Consider the following 26,646-nt stretch of genomic DNA (forward strand, 5'->3'; position numbering starts at 1 on the left):
TGCTTCCGGAGTCCCACAGGCCAAAAAAGTCCGGTAAGACTCCTTCTTCAGCTTGACGGCTTCCCTCGCCGCTGGTGTCCACCAGCGGGTTTGAGGGTTGCCGCCGTGACATGTACCGACAACCTTGTGGCCACAGCTCCGACTAGCCGCCTCAACAATAGAGGCGCGGAACATGGTCCATTCAGACTCAATGTCCCCCGCCTCCCTCGGGGAGGCGGGTGTCCTGTTTACATAAATAAATAAACAAAATAAAAATGAAATGAAGATGTGTTGGGTATACATTCTTACAGTTGCATTAAATGAGGCATATGTCTGTATATGTTCATTTACAGACATATGCACCAATCTGCCTGTCGATCTCCCGCTCCATCTTCCCCTCATTCGTGAACAAGACCCCAACCTAAGGCCACTTAGGTTCAGGGGTCTGCAACCTAAGTGGCCCTTTGGCTCTATGGCTCACTTAATATATTCAGTGATGAAATATTGCCTTAAATATTATCTTTGTTTCATTCTTTTGTTCTGTGTCCCTATGAAAAAAACAGGGGGGGCCCAAGGGTGGGGACATGTCGCTAGTCCGTCACAGGGCAACATAGAGACAAACAACTACGCACACACACACGCACACACACCTGAGGACAATTTGGTGAGACCAAATTACCTCTGTCTTTTTTGTTTTTCTGACTGTGGGAGGAAGCCGGAGTACCCGGAGAGAACCCACACACACAGACACACATAAGTAAAACATGCAAACTGTCTTTTTTGGACTATGGGAGGAAGTCAGAGTCCAAAGTGTTCGAAAAATAAAAGACACCAGTAGCCCTAATCAGTAGCCCTGATTAGGGCTACTGGGCATGGTGGAGGATCTTTTATCTTTTCAGGGTACACCCTTCGCCCCCCCTTCCCCACCATGGTAGTTCATCAGCACTAAACTGCAGATTTCCCATCTGACTTTTTCCCAAAGAGTTTGCATGTCATTATGGTTCTACCTATACAAGAAAGCAACTTTTTGATTGAACAATCTCTCTTTTCCTGTTGCTTCCACAGTTGATTTTTGAAAGATGATACAATTGCATTGTCGATTAACTTGTGTTCGGACTGCATGAAACCCAACACATATTGAGATGGACAGCCCAGCATCTTTTTTACGTCATCAAACACCTTCTTGCTGAGGCTTGGAAACCATTTCTGTTTGATTTGAAAATTTTGTCCCTTAATTTTAGCCCAGATTTTCTCAACAACTCTTTCTTCTGTGGCTTTAAGTGCATTAAAACAGCAAGACATCTTTGACTTTGCAACGCTTCTACCCATCAACCACTTCACGAAAAGCCTTATATCGTCTTTCATCTCTTCAGATTCAAAATCCTCCCGAGGTGTAAACTCAAATATCCCATCCTTAGGAGTGTTTGTTACCTTCTCTGGGTGTTTCACCTGGGTGTCTTTTGTACCTGGGAAATCTGCTGGTGACACCCGAGATTGTCTCCAATGTACTCTCCTGGTCTTACTTTTTGGAGGATTTCTTGGTGACTTCATTGGAGACTCTTCCACAGCATGAACAGGTCTTGTTGTTTTCTCTGTGTCGATCGCGTGTTTCCTCGCCATCAGTTCTTGGAGCATGATGGCAACATTTTGAATCAAAGAGTTGGATCGGAAGCTGATGTTGAGCCACTGTTTTGGGTCTTCCTGATCGAAGCGACGTGTGACCTCTGTGATCACGTGTTTGATGAAAAGCACATTAAAAATCTCTGTAGTCTCAGATTGGTAGTTTTCTTCAATGCCCATGATTTGAGCAAAGGCTTCAGGAATTCTGTTTCCAATTATGTGTTTTACGTCCCCATAATTGTATTTAAAGTTCCTGATTCTGTCCAAAACCAGACCTGACAAGGCGTTAACTATGTGTTTTAACAGGTGGACTATCATGTACCTGGTGTCTTGGTCTGGATCTCCTGACTCCAAATGTCTCCACTTGTCTTCAGGCATATTGTTGACAAATTTGTTGATGGCAGGTGTCACACGGCCTTTAATTAAAACCTCAATGTCGCCTTTCATTGCAAGTGGTTTATCAAAACGACCCATTTTGTTGGCTTGAAATCAGATCTGCTGAAGAGAGAACTACTGGAACTAACTTGGAATGTTACTGTTCTGTCTTTTGATGCAAAGAATTTACGTCAAAGTCTGTTGCGTCACAGAAAGTTCCATAAGCCCCGCCCACTCACTCGCGACTGGGGTCGTGGGCGGGAAAGTGACGTCATAAACTGAATTGCCTCAACACAAGAATTTCTCTCTTTCTCATCTATCTGATTTATCTAGATAGATAGATAGATAGATAGATAGATAGATAGATAGATAGATAGATAGATAGATAGATAGATAGATAGATAGAAATAATTTATCTATCTAATATATATTTTTATATATTTTTTATACACTGTATATATGTGGACACGCCGTATATACCTTATACCTTATGCACCTTTTCCTCCTTTTGGCACCTTCTTTTGTTTATTAAACTGATGTGTGACAAGTGAATTTCTCCACTGTGAGATCAATAAAGCCTATCTTATCTTATATAAACTTACCCAATATCATTTTTATTGTTAGCACTAAAAAATGTTAGAAGCATCAGCATTAAAAAGGAAACGTTACTCAAAGGGAAAGGTGTACATATAAGAATATACAAAACGACGATGTACGAGATGCGGCATGTATAAATTTGTTGTTCAGCATAATGGCTACAGGTTTCTCTATACAAAAATAATAATAAAAAAAGATGATATTGCAGATACCAGAGACAGGAGGAATAAAAATGATTTAAAATATCCCACTTACATTTTTTTTTTACGTTCAAGTTACTCCACACACTAAAACAACATTTAATTAAAACTGATAAAAGTCAAAGAGCATATTAAGCGATGCAAATGATTGCAAAACACCTTTGACATATATCACTCTATAATTTAAAATACCTTTAAAAATATTAATAAAAAATAGCTCAACCCCTGGTTATGAAAGGTCCTCTTTGCACATGTAAATAAGAGTGATTATTAAACACATTCCTATACCACTGGGGAAGATTCGACTCGTTCAGCAGTTCTTCACTTTGACCACTTGGTGGCACTGTTGTACTTTTTTTTACTGTAAATCTGTTCACACACAGAAAATAACGGATTTTTAAAAAAGGCAAACAAAGGATTGTGATAACAAATACATAAACAATGCAACAACATTTTAACATTTATAATAATAATAGGAAAAATGATTGTATGAGGATACAATTAAAATAAAATCTATACAGATATCCTATGTGTCTTTTGCTCAGGTCAAACAAGACCGAAGGAGAAATTAAGTGTATACAGACCACAAAAGGGTGGAGCTGGAAAAAGAATTTCAGGTCTACAGGTAGAATCCCTTGTGTTAAGCCGATACTCAACTTTTTTCCACCACATTGAACATTTTATTTGGAAATCAAGCTTCCAGAGTCTGGAAGAACAGTGGACAGACACAATAGGTACTGTGTTTGAGGTCTGGTGATGATTTAGGGAGCCATGTCATCTCTAATGTTGGTTCAAAGTGTTTTTTTTTTAGTCAAGACTACCCTAATGCAGCGGCAGGGCACCACCATTTTTGCAATCACTGCTGGAAGTACACACCGGAAGTCTGGCTAGTTGCTCCCAAAATGTTTATTGTTTTTATATGCCTGACCACCTGATTGTAATTCATGTTGTCCATTACTTAATAAAAGTTATATTAAAGAAAAAAAACATTGACCTTAGGTTTAGCTTTCTCATCCACCAATGGTAGGGTTAGAGTTAGTTCTCATGGGAGGAGATGAACTGTGAGTATCAAATCAGGTGTAGATATTACAGCCATTGTCCTTAGGTTTAGCTTTTGGTTTTTGCATATTATCATGGCTGCATCTGAACCGTTCTAATTATACCTCCTGTTCCTTGAACTTTCATGAGTTTAACAGTAAGCACACTATCGTGGCTAGGAAAGGAGCATCAGACTGATGTACCAATTTTGGACAACCTTACTGACTGCACTATTTGAACAGCACTTATCATGCGGAATGCTGATACACTTGCACTTTGGCTTTAGAGTCCTTGCCAAATAGACTTTGGGTGCATCGGAAAACGTCTTTTGGGGAAGGACTCTCTGACCAAAGCGGAAGTGCATCAGTGGTAGTCATAAGAGATGTCCGAATAGTGCAGTCAGTAAGAAAGGAGGTAGGAAAAGGAACCTGTATGCTTCATTTCAAAGATCCTTTAGCATACGGAACCTCTCGATGTCCCTATACCCGTATATAAGGAATAAGGAATCCCACAATCTTTTGCGTGACATGACGTATAAGCACAGCCCACCTCACGGAAATTAACAAAAATGTCTGGAGAGAAGAGAATGCGGACTTTGTTCATTTTCGGAAGGCTGTAGACTCGGATTTCATTTTTGACTTTACAGCATGTGCTTCTGCGATCATTCACAAAGGGACACTGTTTGGTCCAAAAAGTCTTAACAAGCCATAAAAACAAAACACACACACACGCGCATATATATATATATATATATATATATATATATATATATATATATATATATATATATATATATATATATATACACCAAAGTGACAGAGGTTAATAGTGAAACCTATGGAAAATAATACCTGAGGGCAAAATATGAAATAATATTATGAGAATATGTGAGTCCAAACCTGCTCGTTTGACATTTCATAATTCAACACAGACTTAAAAAGAAGCATTTCTGCATTCATGCCCAGCTGTTATGTAACTAACAATAAATAAAACATAACGCTCACTCACCATAAACCACCTACTGTAAGTAAATGTCAGCAAAATTTAAAAAAAAAGGGACCTGGGCCTCTTTTAAAGACGTCTTTAAGGACGCCTCTGCAGATTACTGTGCAGCAACTCACTTTAACTGTCTCATAAATATTTTGTGACCAATAAACAAATATCCCAGAGGCCCCAGTTTAAAGAACTTTTATCTGATGACTGCACGACTTAAAAAAACAGTTTCAATGTTTCTCGTCAGCATTACTGCACATCATGTTTTAGTAAAGTCTCAGACTGGAAACTTTTAGAGCAGTTTAAGCAGACAGCGGTGACCCATGGCCGCTGTTTGTCTCTGTGGAGGAGGGGAGGGGGCTGCGGGAGATTCCTTGTAACCGGAATTAGCTGCGAAGTGCGACCTTGAGGTGTGAACGGAATTCGAAACAAGAAAAAGTCTCTCATACTTTGTACCTCGTTTGCAAGTGAATATCTTAACAAATAAGTCCGGTTTTACGTGAGAAGCGTGGTCACGGTTCCCACAGTTAGTTTGAAAACATGGTTTCGAATTTAATTCAGAGTGAAGAATGTTTTAATATTTACCAGAATCAACAAAGTTCCATCTTTAAATAACCTCTCAAAAAACAGGTAAATTAATTTAACAAGCTATTTATTGTAAAAGTTAATCGGTACGTAATTGCGCGCAGGGCTTCTTCTTTGCGTGTGCGGACGTGCGGCCCAGTTTTACTGCCGGTGTGTGCAGCTGATAGGCCCTGGTGATAATTTATTCATTGGGCGGAGAACCCGTGCTCGGGATAGGCCCGCTGTCAGGTGATGACGCGCTGCAGGACAGACGCAAGGGACAGTCGGGCCTGCGACGCCGGTCACTCTCATTTAGATGCAAATCTGGAAGCATCGAATAGTTAGCTGACGTCAGGCAGGCCTCAGTGCACCTTTGGTTTCTTGTCAACTGGACGCATCATGTAAAGCTGGAGACGAACTGCATTTCACGCTGGGAACCCATTTGGACTATAAAGAGCCAGGGATCAACACAAACAGTTGACAGGGTCAAAATGTCGCCGTGAGATTGGCTGCATTTACCCCGTCGCTGCTGAAACCACTTTTCAAACCTTTTTCTACAAAACATGTACGTGGGATACTTACTGGATAAAGAAAGCGGAATGTATCACCAAGGGCCAGTGAGAAGATCGAGCATCAATCTTCCTCCACAGAACTTCGTTTCGTCTCCACAGTACCCCGACTTTACAGGATACCATCATGTGCCAAACATGGATACGCATGCACAATCCGGGGCCAGTTGGGGACCTTCATATGGCGCCCCAAGAGAGGACTGGGGTGCGTATAGTCTTGGACCCCCTAACAACCTTCCTCCCCCCATGAACAACACATCTCCTGGACAAGTTCCCTACTGTTCGTCCGAGTACAGTCACATGCACCCTCCAGGATCTGCGGTGCTGCAGCCGCCGCCGGACAACGTTACTGTTGCACAGCTTTCGCCTGAGAGAGAAAGGCGCAATTCATACCAGTGGATGAGCAAAACCGCACAATCATCTTCTACAGGTGAGAGCTTCATCTTGGAAAAAAAAAAACTTAGGTTTGGATGGGCGGGTCTTCATTTTACGCATTTGCGCCGTAAATATGGTGGATTTTACGCAGACGCACGCCTGCATAAATTAATTACATAAATTAATTACCATGAATAGTTACGGATCTAGTTTGTATTTATGGACAATGATACAAATGGCAAGAATGGTTGTCTAAAGCTGCAGCTTGGCAAACTGTACTCCGCCGTGGATGGAAATCGAAAAATAAAGGTGTGAGGAATCGGCGCCGTGCCCAGTTGTGATGTTAATCGTTATTCTTGGAGATCTGAGCTCGACTTCCCTGTTACATTGTTTTCTGCTTCCAGTGCTGCCAATCATATCCAGCCACCGGTCTTTGCGTTCAGCACCTCCTTCACTTTGATATGCACTAGTCTCCCTCTCCTCTCCCAGAGTTACTACCCTGCCCGGAAAGAGTGACTTTTTACTGCTTTTTTCCCCAAACATTCTGCCGGGAGTGACAAAATAAAGTAAACAAGCAGTTAAACCATTTCAATCTTAATTGTCATGAACCCTCTCACTTTAACGGCGTTGCTTTCATTCGTCAGACCAATTGAAGTTGAATTAATGTAACAATTTCATTTATTTCTAAAGCCCATTGCTCAGAATGTAATTCTTTTGTAATTCTCTAATTGTTTCTAACCCCGTGTTAGGCCTGCGCTACTGAATACACCAGGAGAAAGTCGGTTCCACGGTTCTTTAAAATGTACTTTGTCATCAAAAGTAGATCAAAAGAAGCTCAATTTGCGTATCTGTGGAGAAGATGTGGATTTCAGACGCGGCTACATAAAGATGCGGCGCTCAGATAGGCTAGGCCGGTCCAGGCACGCAAGCCTGCTCCGTGGAAATCTGCCCGCCCTAACAGACTGTCTGCAGATCCACGATGATTGAAATAAAAAATAAATAAACGAAGCGTCCTGGTTCTCACTATGTGTATTTGTCTTGTTCTCAGGTAAAACAAGAACGAAGGAGAAATACAGGGTAGTGTACACAGACCATCAGAGGCTGGAGCTGGAGAAGGAGTTTCATTACAACAGATACATCACCATCAGGAGGAAATCTGAGCTGGCTATCAACCTGGGTCTGTCGGAAAGACAGGTATGGATAGAAATAACTTCATGAGCAATGTTGATCCATTCACAAAATGCGAAACGCCACATTAGATGTGTTGTCATCAAGCTGAAGGCTGTAAAGCTGTTGGCTGCTTTAAAAAAACATGGTCAGTATTTGCTCCAATGTCGAAATACTGTGGAGCTACTCTAATTCATACCACAAAAATCTGTGCTTAAACACTTTTATATGAGACTATTTCCCCTTTTCCCTGAAATTTCTTAATGTATTTGCCATTATTTGTTATGGATTAAAAAATTATGAAGATTCGGCAGAAAGAATGACATTCAGTCATATATATATATATATATATATATATATATATATATATATATATATATATATATATATATATATATATATATATATATATATATATATATATATATATATATAAATTAACATAAAATATCGTGTGTTTCAACTACTTTATTCTATTTGAAATAAGGCTTTATATGATATGACAAGAGTAAATGGTGTGTGAATTATCATCTGTCCATGCAGGCTCACAACAATGGTGTCTGGATGTCTTTTACATGTTTTATTTTTTTAAAACACTTAATATGACATACTAAAATCCGCCCTCTAAAAATGCATGCTTTGTTTACATCCTGTGCAAGTTTAGGCAACTTATTTACAATAAATATGTTTTTTCAAGCCATTTATTTTTCCTATCTTTTTCTGATATTTTCTATATCTTATTATAATATGACAGTATTGTTTCTGTCGAGGATACTCTCATTTTGTTGTTTTATTGTCTTTGGAAAGCCCTTTTACTTTACAGTATGCCAAAACTCTAACTTATGTATCTTATTGAATTACACGGAGATTATGACGAACTCATTTAGTTTAGCCGATTTTGAAAATGTATTAAATTACCGTAATCTTTTTTTTTTTTTAACAAGTTACAAGAAAACTCTGATATAGCTATAAAATGTAAATGTGAAATACCAGAGGCTTCTACTGGTTCAAAAGGGAGCAAGGTGATGTGTCTGATTTAAAAACCCACGAATAATGTAGATTAATATGCTGTAAAACAACATGATGAAATGTTTGTAGAGTGATTTCTGCTGAAGCATTTCAATGTGTGTACCTTTTCCTTAGGTGAAAATATGGTTTCAGAACCGCAGGGCCAAAGAGAGGAAGCTGATAAAGAAGAAGCTGGGTCAGTCCGACGGCAGCAGCGGGTCTGTGCACAGTGACCCGGGTTCGGTGAGCCCTCTGCCGGTGCCGGGCTCCCTCAGTCCCACGGAGATCCACGGCTCTCTGTACCCTCCACAGGGAATGAACACCTTGCCGTCTATCAGGAATATCCAGCAGGTGACTGTGACTCAGTAGAGCCGTCCACGCGTGGACCGTCTGGTCTCTCCTAACTGAGCACTCCGACGCGCTGACAGGACACTTGATGGGCAGCAGAAGGATCTGAAATCTTTTTTTTTTTTTTTTTTAATAGCAAAGACTTGCTGGAGGCTCTTGAAATATTACTTTTAATAGAATAGTTCTAATGAAGTGGGGGGTTTTAAGCGAAAGAAAAAAAAAATGTCATACTTAAAAAAAAAAAAACTTTAATTTGTTTGTGAGTTTATAAGATATAAATATGGTGCTTGTGTGACGAAGTGTATGTGCTTGTTGGTAATATTTAGAGAGAAAAAAAGGGTCATTCCAGTGAAGTTTCAGGCTGGATAAAGAGCAGCTGAACCGAAGCGTTTACTTGACAAATCATTTCTCACTTGTTTTTAGCACAATGCGGTGCACAAAGGGCAGCTGTTAATGATGCGGGTATATTGTCGTCTAATGGCAACTTTATAAATGTAAATAAAGTGTTTTTTTTTACAAGATTTATCACCCTCTATTTCAATTTTTGTTGCTGTTTCTGTTATAATCCATAAAAATGCTTAAAAAAATTCTCATTGGCCAAAACGAGACTGAGTTTTGGCTCCAGGTCATTTAAAACATTAACGAGACGAGACATCTGGGATTTTTTTTATTTTTTATTTTTTATTTTTTTGCTTATTTGTGAATTTCAATCAAATATCGTGTAAAGGATTTCGCGTTTGTGGTTAAATGAAGCGGCTGCTTTCCAAAGCAGACCATCACGTCTGAATTTTAAAGATTCTACAAAGCCTGTTTGTGCAAATAGCCTCTTATTATTAGCATAATGGGCTACTGATACAATCCCATCTCGTTTTCTTGATTGGGTTGTCTTGTAGAGGTCAAGCGTTCAGTTTTATTCGAGGTGTTGAAAAATGCGCTGCTCTTTTCCAATTGGACATGTTAACTGCAGCTTGTTATTCTGGAAGCAAGTTGACTTATAGCCTGTGTCCATGCAGGACCTTAATGGGTTAATTTATCATGTCTGAGCGGAGGACTTCCGTGTGTCACGGCTCTAAAAGATTGTTCCGCTGGACAGTTTCAGCTCTTGTAAATCTGAGCGCGGTGCAGCGGTAAAACTTTCAGCTCCAGTTGCAAGCGTGTATGGCAGGCCGTCTATAATATAATCCAACCACGTTAAACCATTAGCTTTTCAGCATTTCGGAAAATTGCATAGAATCCATTTATGAAAAGTACTGAAATGTTATATATATATATATATATATATATATATATATATATATATATATATATATATATATATATATATATATATATATATATATATATATATATATATATATTACACCTTACCCCTATAAAATCAACCCAGATTTTCAACCTTTGGTTGAAATAACTTCTGTGAGAAGCTTCCTGGAGCCATCTCTGGTATGTTTTGGGTCTGTTTCAGCTTCATTTTATTTTTTATTATTTTTTTTTTACAGCTGGTACCACATTTTCCTTACACATCTTCTGTGTACACCATAGAATACATGGTTATGTAACGGTGAGCTTGCCAGTTTGTGTTGCAGCAAAACATCCATGACACTTCCGCCTCTATGTTTCACAGTTGCTATGAGGTTATTTTCCTTGAAAGCTGTATTTTGTTTATGCAAAAAAATATATATATGTATATATTAGACACATTTGTCTAAAGAATAGTATTCCAGGGATGCTTTTGTTAGAGGAAAAAAAGGTTTGCTCAGTGCACAGCTCCCATGTTAGTTACTTTTACAGTCTGTTTCTGTTTGTACTTGCATTCCTTATCCCCAATAGCAAAAGCTTGCTGTAGGTCCCATTAGGACATCTTATGGTTTTTGGTGACTTCTTTTAGCATCTTGTGGTCTGCTCTCTGCATGACCAAGGCTGGGCATGTTGGCAGCTGTTTTGATGTCCACCACTTGTAGATTTTCCATGCAATGCTAAGGCAGATTTAATTTTTTAGAGCTCTTCAATTACCCTGCCAGACTCATAGGCTACAGTCTTTTTTCTGAAGTCACCAGACAGATCTTTGGTTCTCGCCATGGTATCCACCCTCACTTTAGCAGTCAGGACCACAGCAAACTAAATCTTTGGGGTTTAAACAGGGCAAATCTCCTTATTTTTTCCAAAAACAAATAGATTGATGGAGGGTTCTTACGGTCCTTGAAAGTAGCGGTATCCCTAAATATCTGTATCAATTGCTGGAAGAATCTTTGAAACTTCCCTTTTTTAGGTTTGTCAGCACCTCTATGAACCATTAAATATAATCCATGACTTCCTGATTCCCTCGGCTGTGTATTGGTGAGTCTGAGGGAAAGCTGTCACACCACAGCTGAACATGTTCTAGTAGCAAGTTGAGAACTATTTGCTAGTGACGGTGATGCTAACTACCAAAAGCAGCACAAGTTACTACGAACCAAAACTATTGAAAAATGCTAATAAAAATAAGCTTTTCCTGCACTTTCTGTGCCACAGGTTAAATTAGATAAAAACCCTCAGAAATACCAATAATTAACTTACCACGGTTTAAATGCATTGTTATACAAGATTCTGAATGCAGGGCATGCTCAGAGACCATTCCAGGATTTCTGGCTGGGAACACACGACTTAAAAAACCAGACCTATTTGTTTTAGACATTCCTCAACATGAGAAAAACAAGAGATAATCTTCATTAATAAGGAGATGCTTACAGGAGAATAGCTAAATGTGTCTGTATCTATACAGTTAGAGGCACGACTGTAAATTTTAAAGCAGCTGGAGCCGTGACACACGACAAAGTTTATCTTGCCAGCACACACAAGTGAGGGGGATGGTAAGGGAGGCGAGGCAAATCTCCAAAGCTTTAAAACCGACTTATTTTGTTTTTTGACACATCTGTACCAGGGTTGACTTTAACAGTAGAGGGCACTCTGTCTCAAATATTATCCTTTCAAGAGTCAATTATTTCACTTTGAGCAGTAAATTACAATCGGTAACTCAAAAATGATCCAAACGCACATAGAGCAGCACTGTTCACATTTAAACCAATAAATAAATTCCTGATTTAGATGCAGTTTTAACAAGTAATATTTTTTTAGAAACACACTGTACTACAAATTTCCACGTCTTTACAAAACATATCCCCAAAATCCCAGCTACTTAAATACAGTATAATCACTGAATACAGATTTAAGTGTTTGATGCATATTTTCCATTTTGTATCTGGAAAATATATATATAGAAACTTGTTTTAACATGTAAGATAAGGGAAATTACAATAATAATATTATTACAATAATTGTAATAATAATTACAATAAACTATTCCATCCCATTACCCAGACCTCGCTAAAAAGTGCACAACACTCAAGATTAATACTTACTGTATAATCATCATTCATATATTGCAACGTTATTAAAGCATTTTATTTTAAAATATGAATTAAACAATGATTCATACAACCTATGACTGTAAATACACATCTGAACAAAATCGTAACACCAGGGAGGAATTGACATGTATTTGCAATTAATGGACTTTAAACAGTTTATAAACAGGCAAAAATAAGTAACAGCAGCATGGAGAAAAAGAAAGAGTAGGTAATTTACCGAATATGGAAAAAGTAAAATAAGCAAAGCCATGTTGTCTTTTTTGCCGAATTGTAGAGACAAAACTTCTCAAAATTTTACGTTGTTGCCAAGGTTGATCACATTAAGCTAACTTAAATTTATTTTTTGTGTGTGTGTGTACTGTTTATCAATGTAGCATTAAGAATTGTTGTCTTAATGCCGAAAACAGCCCAACAGATTTTACTTTCACAAGTGGAGCATTTTACTACTTTAGCGACAGTGGTCCGGTTGATTTATATATGCAGGAAGCTTTATTATAATATATGTAAGGAATATTTCATGGTAAATGAACACTGAAACAAGAGGGTAGAAGAGAGAAAAAAGGAGAAAAAGTAAAAGAGAAAGAGGACAGAAAAGGGAGAGAATGATACAACATCCTCAGTTTGCTTCTTCACCTGCAAAGAGAGATATAAAAAGAACAGCAAGACCAATCGATAAACTATTACAGGTTCAAACAAGCAACACCTTCAAACCTTCACTGAAGAATATACAGCACCAACCAATACGGAATGTACAAAGTGACAGCCGAAGACACTAAAACTTAAATTTCTTTAAAAAGCCTGAGGATTATGGGACACAAGAAGTCTATCGGTTGATCCTCCAACATATTTCAACTGGGCTGAGCCAAAGGATCAGGCTTGCCGGTGAGAATAGATGCTTGGCCCAAATTATGACCCTTACTGACGCTGGCTGCAGCCCCATAAGAGGACATCTGTGAGAGAGAAGGACCTGAAAAGTCTTCAATCCACATCTCCTCCGATGACACAAACCTGCCTGTTTGGGCTTTTCAATAATGTGGACATTCCTGATGGCTTTCAATGTTACCGGCATGACAAGAAGATCCCACTGGTGATAGGCTTTTTTTTCTCGCATGAAATTGTGAAGGAGGTGTCATCATGATATGGGAATTTTTTTTTTTTTTTTTTTAAGTTGGATCACAGATCCTAAGGGGATGTTGTAGTCTGCATTCTTCTTAACTGAAATCCTTCATCTGTGAAGTGAGGACTAGGTCTTTCCCACATAAGGCTCATACTGTCCTTTACATAGAAAGTACGTCTGGATCAGTGCTTCTGTGGTCTTCTCCCACCAGTCAGTGGTGGGAGATGGCTGTTCACACAGAGCCCGATTCTGGTTCTGCTGGAGTTTTCTCCCTGTTAAAAGGGAGTTTTCCTCTCCACTGTCACTACATGCATGCTCACTGTAAGGGATTGTTTCAAAGTCAATGACTTGATGAGATCTGCTGGGTTTTAACCTATGAACTAAATTATTTGATTGAGTTGACGTTGAAAAAAGTGCCTTGAGATGACATGTGTTGTGAACTGGAACTGTATAAATAAACTGAATTGCATGGGATCGAACAAACACTGCAGTACTTCCAGAAAATTAGCACCACTCTTTTGGATTATCCTGCATGCTCTCCTTATTCTTCACCACATGGAGCAACGTTCTCACCAGTCTACAGGAAACAATTGCATCATGCCTGCATAAACAAATCCTTTTTGACACTTTTTGGTTCAGATCGGGCTTTCTTGCTTAATGACCTTCAACTTCCTATTAGTTGATTGAGTTGACTAATAGGAAGTCCGCCTGTTTGAGGTTAAAATCAAATTTCAATAAAGTGCCAAATTTTTTGTTGTTGTTTTTAATTGCTTTGCTCCTATTTGTTTTTTTTATTTTATTTTTTTTACGTTTTTTCTTTTTTTTAAATTTTTTTTTTTTTTTTTACGTGCAAAGCAGTGCAAAAGCTTAAAGCATTTATTCACAGCCATAAAATGTGATTGGGAGTGTTGTTGCGTATTGTTAATCATTTCTGGGATATTCACTGAAAGTGCTTTGTAAATTGTTTATTGTTTGTTGTTAAAAAGATCCCCATTAGCTGTCACCAAGAGTGGGACGAGCTAGTCCTCCTGGGGTCCACAAGACAAAACAAAAATCACTTATTCAAACATTGTAGACATTATTGTAGAGATCATGAAAAATCCATCAAAATAAGTTATTACATTCATATCAATTACATTAAATCTCACTTTGATACAGTAAATATCTTAATTTACCACTCATAAATTTAAATAGTGCATTCTCAAGTAATAATTAAAAGATACTTTACTACTGAGTTCACGTATATTCAGTGGGCAATTATTCCAAAAGCTGATGGCACGATAAGTAACTGTTCTCTTTAAGGCATTTGATTTTGGACATGGTAACATCATCTGACCACCATTAGCTGACCTTGTCACATAAGAATAAACCTGATCACATCTGACAATTTGCTTATATAAGAACACAGGTTGAAAAGAATAGACAGTGTTTCTAAATGTTGTTGTTGTATTGCAAGCCAGTCTGGACTCTACCATTAACCAGGGAAGTCGACTGTGCATACTAATAGTGTTTGTTCTAATTTAAAACCAACCTGGCAGCTGTGTTCTGAGCAGTTTGTAATTTTCTTAGTTTACCTTTAGATGTGGAGGACCATACAGGTGCACAATAATCCAGGTGACATAAAATTAAAGATTTAGCCACCTGTCCCACAATATTTGGAGGGACATAAGAAAGACGTTTTCTCATGAATCATAGTAAACGTTGCCTTATCGGTTATTTTTCATAAATTTGATTGTGATCATCAGCTGATACATTTGATGTATTTTTTGTGTTTCGCGCACGGCAGGCATGTAATAACAAGACTGAGTGCTGACATTATTCCATGACAAAGCGTCTTGCCATACATGCTTCCAGCGCTTGTAAATCTGAACGCAGCGGGGCGATGATGAGCGTCTTACTACCCAACATGGCGGACTTTGATACCATTTATGAGTTAGAAGACGAAGAGGATGAGCACGTAGTGAGCGAGGAACACCTGCCCAGATACTGTCCGGAGCCCGTGGTCATGCGGGGGGCCGGGCACATCACCGTGTAAGCAGAGCCGTGTTTTGTCCCTCTTGTTTCCGCTCGGTTGAGGGGTCGCTTTGTTATCCCACACAGAGGCTGCCCTAGCTGAGGCTAGCCCGCTGCTACCAGTAGCTAACGTCAAAACACAACAGAAACAGCTGAGACACCTGTTACGTCAAGGAGCTGGCTGCTCTGGGCGCGCGCGTACTAAAGTAACGGCTATTTATCACCATGGCAACCGTTACCTGGACGGCCAGTTTCGGATCCGGGCTAGCTGTGTTTACATGTGATTAACCGTTAGCTACAAGTCTTATCTCCCGAGCCGCCATCGGTCTAATCAGTTGGACCGACATTATTAGTTAAGCTCAGTCTAACGGCTCGTTTTTTCTTTTAACATTTTAACAGATTTAAACTAAAGGTTATGATTGGCCAGTTTAAACAACTCTGATTAAGTGGTTATAAGGCTAAAAGCATCCCGCGTCATTCCTGCCAGCTGCCTTTCCATCCTCTTTTGGCATTATCCACCTCATGTACTCCATCTCTGTCACTTTATTAAACTTGCCAAGAGATGTTGGACTTCAAAACATTTCAAAACTCTGTTATTTACCCTTTATATTCTACTCTTGGTGTTTTCTTTAGAGCTAACTTTAGATTGGACAGTATACACCTTTTCTTGTGTTCTTTTTTCTTTTTCTCATCATATAATAATTGTGTGTGTTTGCTACTGTCGCACTCGAATTTCCCCATTGTGGGACATTAGAGGAAATATTGTTGTTATTATTATTATTATTATTATTATTATTATTATTATTATTATTATTAATAAAACACAACCATTACCAACGCAAAGCACTGGTGTGGTTAGATTTACATACACAACTGTTCCTAATCCTGCAACATGTAAGCAAGAAAACGCCTGTTTGTAAGCCACGTTGATCTGGAGGGCTTTTTCACCATAATAATTGAAATTATCATTTAAAAAAACTACATATTTATCTAAGTTATACTGTTTATTCTTGGCTTATAGTATAATTTATTCAGTGATCTGTAATACGGGAAACAAAACAACAACAACAACAACAACAAAAAAACCCAGAAGAAGTCTGTAATGGACATACGTTTTCACACTACCATTAGTTGGAAATACAGACATCAACAGACACAAGGATAGATGGATAGGTCAGGGTTTCTGCAGGGTCTGAACAAGTCATAAATACATCCAGGTTGTCTAACTAAAACAACTACAAGGCCCATAATGCCTAGCAGCTAAAGGCCAAAATAATTCTGCTCCCAAAACTGTTTTATTGTTGTTTTTATTTCGTGTATTAACAATAAAAAGCTCCTTGTTACCGTTTCTACAATGAGCTCCTTTGTCGTTTAAACACTTGAATCTTAAACGTTGGCTAAGATCTGCACTCAATCACTGCAAGGTAGCCTGGTTTTTATTGTGTAAAAAAAAAAAAACAAAAAAAAAAAACAAGTTGATGTAAAAGTGTTGCACTCATATGACACATTTATATTTACCTGGTTAAGTAAGCAAAATATGAGTTATGAAAATGCTCGACAGCATACAGAAAGCTACATACAGAAAAACAGAACTGCTTAAAAATAAGCAAAATAAGTGAAAATCCAAGTTTCCAGTGCTCAGCAACATGTGGGGGTGGGGCCGCGCTGCGTTACTCTGTGCTGCGTACAGCTAAAGGACATTTCCAGCTGTTTATTGGCACCTTTTAAACTGTAGGAGCAGCTTGGAGGCGTATCACTGCTTCCTTTAGGCATTAGAATAAAATCACTGGATATAGAAACACAGCGATTAGGCCTTTTATGTTTCTATGGTTTGTTTAACATCGTCATAACAATACTGGTTATGAATAATCCACATTCTTCATAGTGGTCCCTTGTCCGTCATCATAACGTCCCCACACATGGTCTGAGCTGTCTGATTGTATTACCCATGATCCAGTTCAGTTGCAGGCAAGTAGTTCAGTTAGGAAAATATACAACAACTCAGAGTTTTATTTATTGTAACCTGGACTTTTTTAGCCTGCCAAATATCGCATCCAAGCAGTCCTTTGAGATCTCAATAATTGGTAAACTGCGAAGACAGTTCCTATGCAATTTGTTGCACTGCTCTAATTTAGATTCTATTTTTGTAACGACTAAAGTATAACGCTTAAAAGAAGGGGAAGCCAGTTTTGCATCTAAGCGTAAATGAAGGAATTAGGAGATTATCCCTGCATGTGTGCATCTGCTCTATTAAAGTGTATGAAAGTACGTCTGTTGGCAGATGTGTCTACAGACCAGAACTGGTAAGGGTTCCTAGTTTTGACGCATTTAATGAGTAGAAAAAAGTTGGGATTTTTCAGTGTTTGACCCACCAAATATTTTATCAGAGCTGATCGGGCCAAAATTGTCTGTTTTTAAAAAAAATCTGTATGTTCGATTGATTGGTGGATCTCTAGATACCTGCATGGCTGATTGTTCTCTGCAAATCGAGTAAATTAGCAAAAAGAGCAATCACAAACGCCTCATATTGTTCCTGTTTTTCACATTAATAAACCGTTGAAGTTGATTAATCTGGACAAAAAAAACATTCTACACTGCAAAAATGGATCTAAAAATAAAATGTTCTTAAAGTTAATGTACTTATCCTTGATTTGAGTAGGTAAAATGGATTATCTGCCAATGGAATGAGCATTTTGACCCCTAAAATAAGATAATTAGACATCCTGCACTTGAAATAAGATGATGGAGATGAATTGTTCCTATTTTAAGTGCAAAAATCTTATTCCATTGGCAAATGGTCTTATTTACCTGCTCAAATGAAAGACAAATACACTAATTTTAAGAACATTTTACTCATTTCTAGTTCTGTTTTTGCAGTGTAGGCCAGTTTTGTTCCTGTTGTGTTCGCTGCTGCACCGATTTTTGTACATTTACTATATCAAATCTATTTTTTTTTTGTCTTTCCAGGTTTGGATTAAGCAACAGATTTGACACAGAATTTCCGTCAGTTCTCACAGGAAAGGTACGGCTCTTTGTTTTTTTTTATTTTTTTTTTAAGTTTTTCATGCTCTGCACTCTTTTGCACGTTGCTCTCTGTTCAAACCCAACCGGGAAAAGTTTAAGCAATTCAAGCAGCAGCGGCTCTTTTGTTGTGCCGGGCCTTTAACGGCCCCCGGCTTCCCCGGACCGCCCCATTCAGACTTCCTCCAGTTGGTTTGATCTGATGCAGATGCATTATAAGCAACGCGGCCGGCTGCATAGAAAAGAGACTGAATGTGCTGCCGTCCAGCTCTGTAAATGAGTAAGCCGTCCATTGGGACCCGGCTGGCGGGGGGACCCCTCTGTTTTTTTTTTTTTTTTGTTTTTTTGGAGGGTCCAGCTCCAGGTGATAAAATAATGAAATGGGGATTCTGCTGTAGACAGGGGAGCTTCCTGGGTCGGACGCAGAAACACAAAAAGGCTGCGGGGGGAAGAGCAGGCCGAGGGAAGTGTAGGGCAATAAAAAGCACCTTCAGTATTGTGACCCAGGGTGACATGTGATGGATGAGGTCACAATTATGATGATTGAAGGGTACAGATCAGACCCTGCTGGGCTTTATTCCGACTTCTTTGGCTGTTTGCAAAGAGACCTTTGCATCCTGTCATAAAAGATTACGACCCCGGTTTTATGGCGTACAGACTCGGCGAGGAATGAGCATCCATTCAAGTTGTTTGGCCAGCGCTGCCACAGGCTCTGGGCTTATCTCCCCGTTGACTCCCGGCTCGCCTTGAACAGTCTGGAGCTCAGCTAGCAAGTCTCAGCTCTGGACAGCATCTGCAAATATCCACCCTTTTGGTTTTCTCCAGCTCTTTGATCCCTCTCCAGAACAATTAGGCACCTTTTTAAGTCAACGGCCCTTGAGAAACACTTGCATTGTTCCCCCCCTTCCCTTCGTAGCCGTTCCCTCCATGCACATCCCCTCTTAGCGCGTACGCGTGCATCCTCTCCCTTTTTTTTTTTATATCCAGGTAGCGCCGGAGGAATTCAAAACCAGCGTCGGCCGGGTGAACGCCTGCCTGAAGAAGAACCTGCCCGTGAATGTAAAGTGGCTTCTCTGCGGCTGCCTGTGTTGCTGCTGTACGGTCGGCTGCAGCCTGTGGCCCGTCATCTGCCTCAACAAGAGGGTGAGTCTGACTCCGACAGGTGACGCTCCCTTTCCCTGTCCAAGGTGGCGTCGTTTAAAGGTCGTGTTGCTGACAACAGATCAGAAATTGCTGGCTGGTAAACTGGGAGTTCAGTCTGTAAATCCTGAAAGAGGGGCTTTTTTTTTTTACCTGCTGGTGCGCTTGGTCAAGTTGTGATTTAATCTCGTTTAACGTGCATTTTTCTTGCCTATTTCATGTTCCAAAGACACGGCGGTCCATCCAGAAGCTGCTAGAGTGGGAGAATAACCGGCTATACCACAAGGTGAGGAAGACGTGCGGCCGCGGCTCTGCTCGTGTGTGAAAGTGCGTAATTGGTCCGCGGCCGTCGTGACGGATAATGATCATTAATCTGTGCGGCAAACTCCAGCCTGCTGCTGCAGAGATCTAGAGCGAGAGGCCTAAGAGGGCCGTGAGGTCAGCAGTAAAAAAAAAAAAAAAAAAAAAAAAAAAAAGGGCCGCGTTAATTTTGTTTTGTCTCACAGCAACAAATTACAGCTAGTAGTGGTGCAGCGGTATAAAGGAAGCTCTTCGGGGTGTCTGGCCACAGCTTGACCTCTGCGAGGCCAGACAGCCCTGCTCCTGAATTCCCCCGATGCTAAAGAGCAGCGGTTTCAGACAGATTTTCCTTTCTTTGTGGGTGGGTGGGTGTGTGGGTGGGTGTGGGGGGGTTTGAGTGTCTTTGTTTCTGTTCCAGAGCGACCGCGACGTTCATTCATGGTTTGTGTCTTCTGTTCGCTCTTCAGCTGGGGCTGCACTGGAAGCTCAGCAAGAGAAAATGTGAGAGCAGCAACATGATGGAATATGTGAGTACACGGCTGCGGCGTCCGGCCGCTTCACTCCGAGGCTCATGGGAACAAGAGTGGCCTAGCCAATCGCAGGGTTGTGGGTTCGATTCCAGCTCCCCTTTTACTCTAGCTCTGTCACATGTCGATGTGCCGCCGGGCAAGGCACTGAACCACAATCTGCATGCCGGCGAATGTGGCTCTAGCATAAAGCGCTTTGAGTCGTCGGTATGACTAGATAAGCGCTTTGCCTCACGTTAGCTGAAAGGGCAAGCAGAACGTCTTATAAGAGTCTCTACTAATATATAATATATATATATATATATATTAAGTATATGTGATATATATATATATTATATATGTATATGTTGTAATTATATAAGATTTATGTTTATTGTATATGTATATTGTATTATATATGTATATATATAGTAATATGTATCTCTATGTATATATATATCTGTATATATGTATATATATGTATATATAAAGGTATATTGGATATAATGATATTTATATGTATATCTATATATAATATATGATTTATATATTACTATATATATATATATATATATATATATAACCTATAATAATATTCTATATATTCTATATTAATATTATATATGTATATATATATGTTATATTAATAATATGTATTATATGTATAATAGGATATATATATATAGGTATATATATAAGAGTATATATTGGTAGATATGTATATTAATATATATATGGATATATATATATTACTATGTATGTATACTATATATATATATATGTTATATATCTATGTATGTGTTGTATATGTATTGTGTGTTATATTATATATGTATGTATGTATATGTATGTGTATATATGTATATATATATACATATACATAAAATATAAAAACAGTGGGAGGGGCATCAAAGTAGAGTGTGTATATGTAATACATATTTTTTTTTTATATTGTCCTGCCTGACAATGTGGCAATAAGATTTGTTGTCTTAATGCCAAAAAGAGCCCAACAGATTTTTTTATTTTCAGAGATTTCCAATTTGCTGCCAGCAGATTATAGTTTGAGCTGCAGATTGTGACAGATCTTCACTTCGAGGTCCAGTAATTTCTAACCAATTAGCCGCGTGTAAACCAGCGACCGTCGTCTCCTCTCAGCCGTAGAGAAGCAGACATCTCGGCTTACTTTAGCTCACAAGACTCTAAGCCGTACGAGTGCTTAGGGATCGTCTGCAAAGTTCTCCAATATCACGTAATCCTGTGTGTTTATGATGTTATAATGATGTTAACTGGAGGCGTAGACAAGTTAAAAAACGTCCTGTAGCTATTCTTAGATGGTCCCCAAAGCCTCAATACCACCTATGCTGTAAAATAAACCCACAGCGAAGCACCTGCTGTGCATAGACGCATGCTCCTGCCAGTCCGCTCACATGGCTTCTTTAACGGAGGGATCAGGTTTTTATAACCTGCATTGCTGTTTTGCCCCTAGTCACCTGATGGACTTCTTGTTTTAGATCGCAGAAAACGCAACCCCCCCCCCCCCATTAATGACGCTAAAGCATGCTGCTAAAGTGCGTAATAATAGCAGTAATAGCAGAGAAGCGGCTCAGAGTGGACAGATGGATGGAGCTAAATAATGGACAACCCTGGAGGAAAGGATGGCAACTCATTGCAAGATTAAATAGAACTAATAAATGTGGACTTGTTGATTTTTATATTAAGTTAATTTCACTTTTACACAATATATTATGAATAACCTCAGCGTTTTTAAGAAAAGTATGTGCAATTTCAACAGTACTTTTACTCAGTTAAACATTTACTTGTGCATTATGCATAAGAACTGATCACAGTGATTGTACAATGTTGAAAAACATTTATTCACATTTTTTGGAACTTAAAAACACTGTCCTGCATGACAAAATACATCAAACAGATAAATAATTAAGAAATGATTTGAATTTTTCCACACCTGAAGCATAATGTGCTAATTAAAACACAGCGTCCCTCGTGGACAATATAGGAACTGCATATTTTCAATTAAACGAAGTACATGTTTTTTTTAATAATTGTTTTATCATTCTCTTCCTTTTATCTTGTCCACTTGTGAAAGTCAAATCTGATGAGCTCTTTGTGGCATCTTATTGCCACATTGCCAGACAGGACACTGGGGGAAAAAAATTAATATATATATATATATATATATATATATATATATATATATATATATATATATATATATATATATATATATATATATATATTTTTTTTTTTTTTTTATAATGATAATGCATTTAGCCACAGGGCCGGACTAAATTGTTCGGCCGCCGCGGGCCGTATGTTTGACACCCCTGCTTTAGAGCAAAGTGTATTACTGCGTTAGAATGGCCTAGTCAAAGTCCTTGCCTGGAACCGATTGAAAATCTGTGGCAAGACCGTTCACAGACGCCTCTTTCCAATCGGACTTAGCCTGAGCAATATGGCAAAGAAGAATGAGCAACTATTTGAGTCTCTCAATGTGCAAAACGTTATTTCGTTAGTAAAGTATTTACTCGTGGGGGCTTTTTAATAGCAGAAAAACGAGGAAACCATTTATCATCTCCGTTCTACTTCAGTCGTGCACTACTTTGTGTTGAGTTATTGCATAAAATCTTAATAAAATACATAAAAGTTTGAGGCAACGTGACGGTGTGAAAAGGTTAAAAAAATATGATCAGTGTTAGCGTAAAGTAAATAACTGAAATGGTCATGAAAAATATTCTGATTGGGGAAAAACATGTTTATTGTGTTTGTTCAGTTCAAACAAATAAAAACCCAAATATCTACAATGATAGTTTATAAAATAACTTCTGTAAATGGGGTATTTTTACACTTATGGCTTATAAATTTATGAATAACTTGGCATTAAATGTTGCTTTCAAGAGAAAGTTGCCATGTGTGAACTTGACACACTTAGGATTGCTAATGTTACGCCGCTGCGTCTTAGCAGAAGATTTTTTTTTTAAATAATTAACCCTCTGCTAAAGTTGAGGTTTGGGCATTGTGCAGGTCTCCTGAAAACTGTTTGTTTTGTGTCTTCTTCTCTCTGCAGGTGATTCTTATAGAGTTTTTACCCAAATACCCTATACTGCGACCGGACTGAGGAGACTGTTATCAGACCGGACGGGTGGCCCTTGAATCTTATCTCTAGTGCCTTGTATGTATGTGTATGTATATATATATATATATATATATATATATATATATATATATATATATATATATATATATATATATATATATATATATATATATTACTCTGTTTTGTTGGAATAAGGGTCTGCGTCGGAGTCTCTCGTGACGACCCCGTACATCTCCCAGTACCTTGTACAACTGAATTTGCAACACTGTCACTTTGCTTTAGAGCGGATTTTTGCACATTTTCTCCCCTCCTCTGCCCCTTTTTATTGTTGTTGCACTCTGATTTCATGTTGTTTCCTGTGTTCAGACAAGCAAAGCTCTTCTGAAAAGTGCATTTACCCCAAAGATCCTCCAAACCCCGTATCTGGTATACCAGTAATCCCTTGCGAAGGAATGTGACGCCTCCTCCTCCCCTGACGATCCTTTTGCCTTATGTATGTTTTAAAAATAAAAAAGGTTAACACACGTATACGAGTAAATGTTACTGAAACGGGAACGCCGTGGCCGATCGGATGAGGTCGTTTTAAATCCGGTTCTTAGCAGGTGGATGAGGCGGTGGAACTTTGCCCAGCGCACAGTGTACGTCTCCTCTCTGTGTTTTTTTTGTTGTTGTTTTTTTTGTCTTTATATTAACTCTTTGTACCTGGGGAATTAGCTAGTACAAGAGCCTGACCTGTAAATACCATGGTAGAATAAGCTGTACAGTGGTATACCATTGTTTACATAAAGTTTACTTAGCCATTTTAGATTTTCTTTGCCAATATATTGCTGTACCATAGTTTTCATTAATGAGAGATGTCTATGTACATTACTAGTTCATATGGACCTGTTTACCTTGTAAGCCATATACAGTGTATCTGATGCCAGAGCTGAGACTGATTATTGCACTTGAGCCCAGAGGGGAGTCATTATTTCTAACCCTTAATATTCAAACATGCCGATTGGTGGTTTTTTTGCCAACGCGTGATCATTCAATCTATATTTTTTGATTGTTCAGCGTAGCATTATTTTTGTAGTTTTGTATCCGTCTGTGCCGTGTTGGTGGGGGGAAAGAAAGCGCCCCTCCTTATTTCAGCCGCCATCCCGAGCGATAGTGTTATTTTTCTTCGTTTAAGTCAAAAGATTTCCCGCTCTGCGTTTTCTTTGAGTGCCTCTGGGAAAGTACAGAAGTCGGAGGTTCAGGTGGAAATCTGTTACGTACGAAGGAGGCTTTGAGTCCTCCTCCCTGTGTTGTTACAGTTCTTGTACATGTTTGTCACAACGACCTAATTCCTCTGAAGAGAGAAAATAAATAGTTGATTTTCATCTTTTATTATTATATTTTTTTTTTTGTCCGACTCCTATTTCTCGTCATTTCTGGCCTCTTCTAATGCCCTGCGACCACAGGGCCTACCGGCAAGGCTGCTGCAGTTTGTCATGTTTAACAAGGTGCTGAATCGTTAACTTTAACAAGACGGCCTGCAATTACTTGACACATTTGTTAAACTTAGGAACGCTATTAGCATAACCTGCTGCTACCTTGTAATGTTACAGACCAGCGGTCGCAGCGGTGGAAGCACGCTTCGCCCTGTTTCTGCTGCAGCTTCCCTCGCACTGAAGCCATTTTACGTTCCTTCAGTCTCTTAACCTTTTAAGGCTGTAACTCAAATGATCACTGCTTAGTTTTAGGTCATTTATTGTAAAGTTACAGTGCAGGCTACGTTTATTGGCTTGTAAAACTTCATGAAAGCCTTAAAATAAATCCATCTTTTACTGCAAGTTATCTCTAATGTAAAAAATAAATAATCTAACCTTTTATTTGAAATTTTTTGGTTGGGGAAAAAAAAAACATGTTAGGAAATGCCTAAAAAAGTTGTTGGTGCCTCTGATTAATAGTACCCATAAAATGTCTTCTTTTTTTTATTTTTTATTTGAATAAAAGTTTTCAACAACTTCCTGTTTTCCTGGGGAATAAATATGCAACAGATGTTAAGGGAGGCAAAACTTTCACAAAATAGTGGCACTTTGAGGCCACCCAAGTTTTTAAAACAATCATTGGATGCTATCTATACACCAAAATAAATAAAATAAAAAAAGCTTTTTCTGTGCTACCATCACAAAGGTAAACAGCCTCAGTGCATCAGAGGAGCGTAAAATGGAGCTTTTCAGTAACAAGCAGTCCAGCTGGGTTTGGCTTAAAGCAAAGGATGAATATATGGAAAATAGTCAAATGTCATTGTTGCACACAATTAAAAAAAAAAAAAAAACATTCAGCAGCTTGTTTGGTAGTGGGAATATCCCACATATTTAAACAAACCGTACACAAAAAGGTTGGCAGCAATCAGGATATTTACCACATTCTGTGCATGAGGTGACTTCAGGTGATGGATTTGACTACTCTGGGGTAAAATAAAAAAAAGTCAGTAAAGTGTATTTATTAAGCGCCTTTTACAGAAAAAACGCTGTACAGCAAACTGTTAAAATAAGATGAAATCAATAAAAACATTCAACAAAAGACTTGTTTAAAAAAAACAAACTTTTTAAGTCTATTGGGTTTGGTTTTTAAAGTTCTGAACATTCTTCTGGAAGGGAAGAAAAGAAGTTCATGATGAGAGGAGCTGCTTGCAACGGCGCTGGCTTTACTTCTGAGTCTGCAGGTGTAAATGTGCGTCAGACAGGCCAGCTGTGATCCAATAAAGGTGGAGGTCCTGTAAGAACCCTGTTAGAAAACAGGGCATCATGAGCTCAAGACTTTACAAAAAAAATATTGCTGGCCTCCATCAGTAAACTACAAATGGCTTCTTGGTTGGTGTACAAAAGACTGAAATATTCTAAGCAAAACCAAAAGTTTTCTTTTTAATCTTCTGTTAGACAAGCTGCAAGTGTAAAAAAACATAATCCAAACATGCTAATAAAACCCATGGAACTTCCTCAGTCCAGATGAGGCTGACTTTATCATCATCAACACATTAGTGTCTGAAATATGAGCTGTTATTTCTGGCCACTAGGGGTCAGACTGAACAGTTTATTGGACACTGAGCAGCAGTGGGACTCCAACAGTCCTCCAGAGAGCTTGTCCTGTAATCTTTTGCCTCCTCCTGGTAAGGAGTCATTGGTTTGATTCAAATGTGCTGGAACCCGGCTGCACCAAAAACA

The 26,646-nt window shown here is 38.7% G+C and overlaps 3 protein-coding genes across 3 annotated transcripts; 2 read left to right on the top strand and 1 right to left on the bottom strand.

Annotated features, from left to right (window-relative positions):
* Positions 1-345: 345 nt before the first annotated feature.
* Positions 346-2,124, bottom strand: LOC118557479. The gene is made up of 2 exons (XM_036127581.1): positions 912-2,124; positions 346-770 (listed from the first exon to the last, which is right to left on the bottom strand). Exon 1 carries the CDS (start codon positions 2,071-2,073, stop codon positions 925-927), a length of 1,149 nt encoding a protein of 382 aa, XP_035983474.1. The 5' UTR covers positions 2,074-2,124; the 3' UTR covers positions 346-770; positions 912-924.
* A 3,462-nt stretch (positions 2,125-5,586) lies between these two features.
* On the top strand, positions 5,587-9,339 carry cdx4 (caudal type homeobox 4). Its single transcript, XM_012861712.3, has 3 exons — positions 5,587-6,365; positions 7,359-7,504; positions 8,621-9,339. Exons 1-3 carry the CDS (start codon positions 5,930-5,932, stop codon positions 8,852-8,854), a joined length of 816 nt encoding a protein of 271 aa, XP_012717166.1. The 5' UTR covers positions 5,587-5,929; the 3' UTR covers positions 8,855-9,339.
* Positions 9,340-15,209: 5,870 nt separating this feature from the next.
* On the top strand, positions 15,210-24,829 carry chic1 (cysteine-rich hydrophobic domain 1). The gene is made up of 6 exons (XM_021316039.2): positions 15,210-15,388; positions 18,338-18,392; positions 19,379-19,534; positions 19,761-19,817; positions 20,299-20,358; positions 23,423-24,829. Exons 1-6 carry the CDS (start codon positions 15,240-15,242, stop codon positions 23,471-23,473), a joined length of 528 nt encoding a protein of 175 aa, XP_021171714.1. The 5' UTR covers positions 15,210-15,239; the 3' UTR covers positions 23,474-24,829.
* Positions 24,830-26,646: the final 1,817 nt, after the last annotated feature.

This window comes from Fundulus heteroclitus, chromosome 23 (genome assembly GCF_011125445.2).
Source record: "Fundulus heteroclitus isolate FHET01 chromosome 23, MU-UCD_Fhet_4.1, whole genome shotgun sequence".
NCBI lineage: Eukaryota > Metazoa > Chordata > Actinopteri > Cyprinodontiformes > Fundulidae > Fundulus > Fundulus heteroclitus.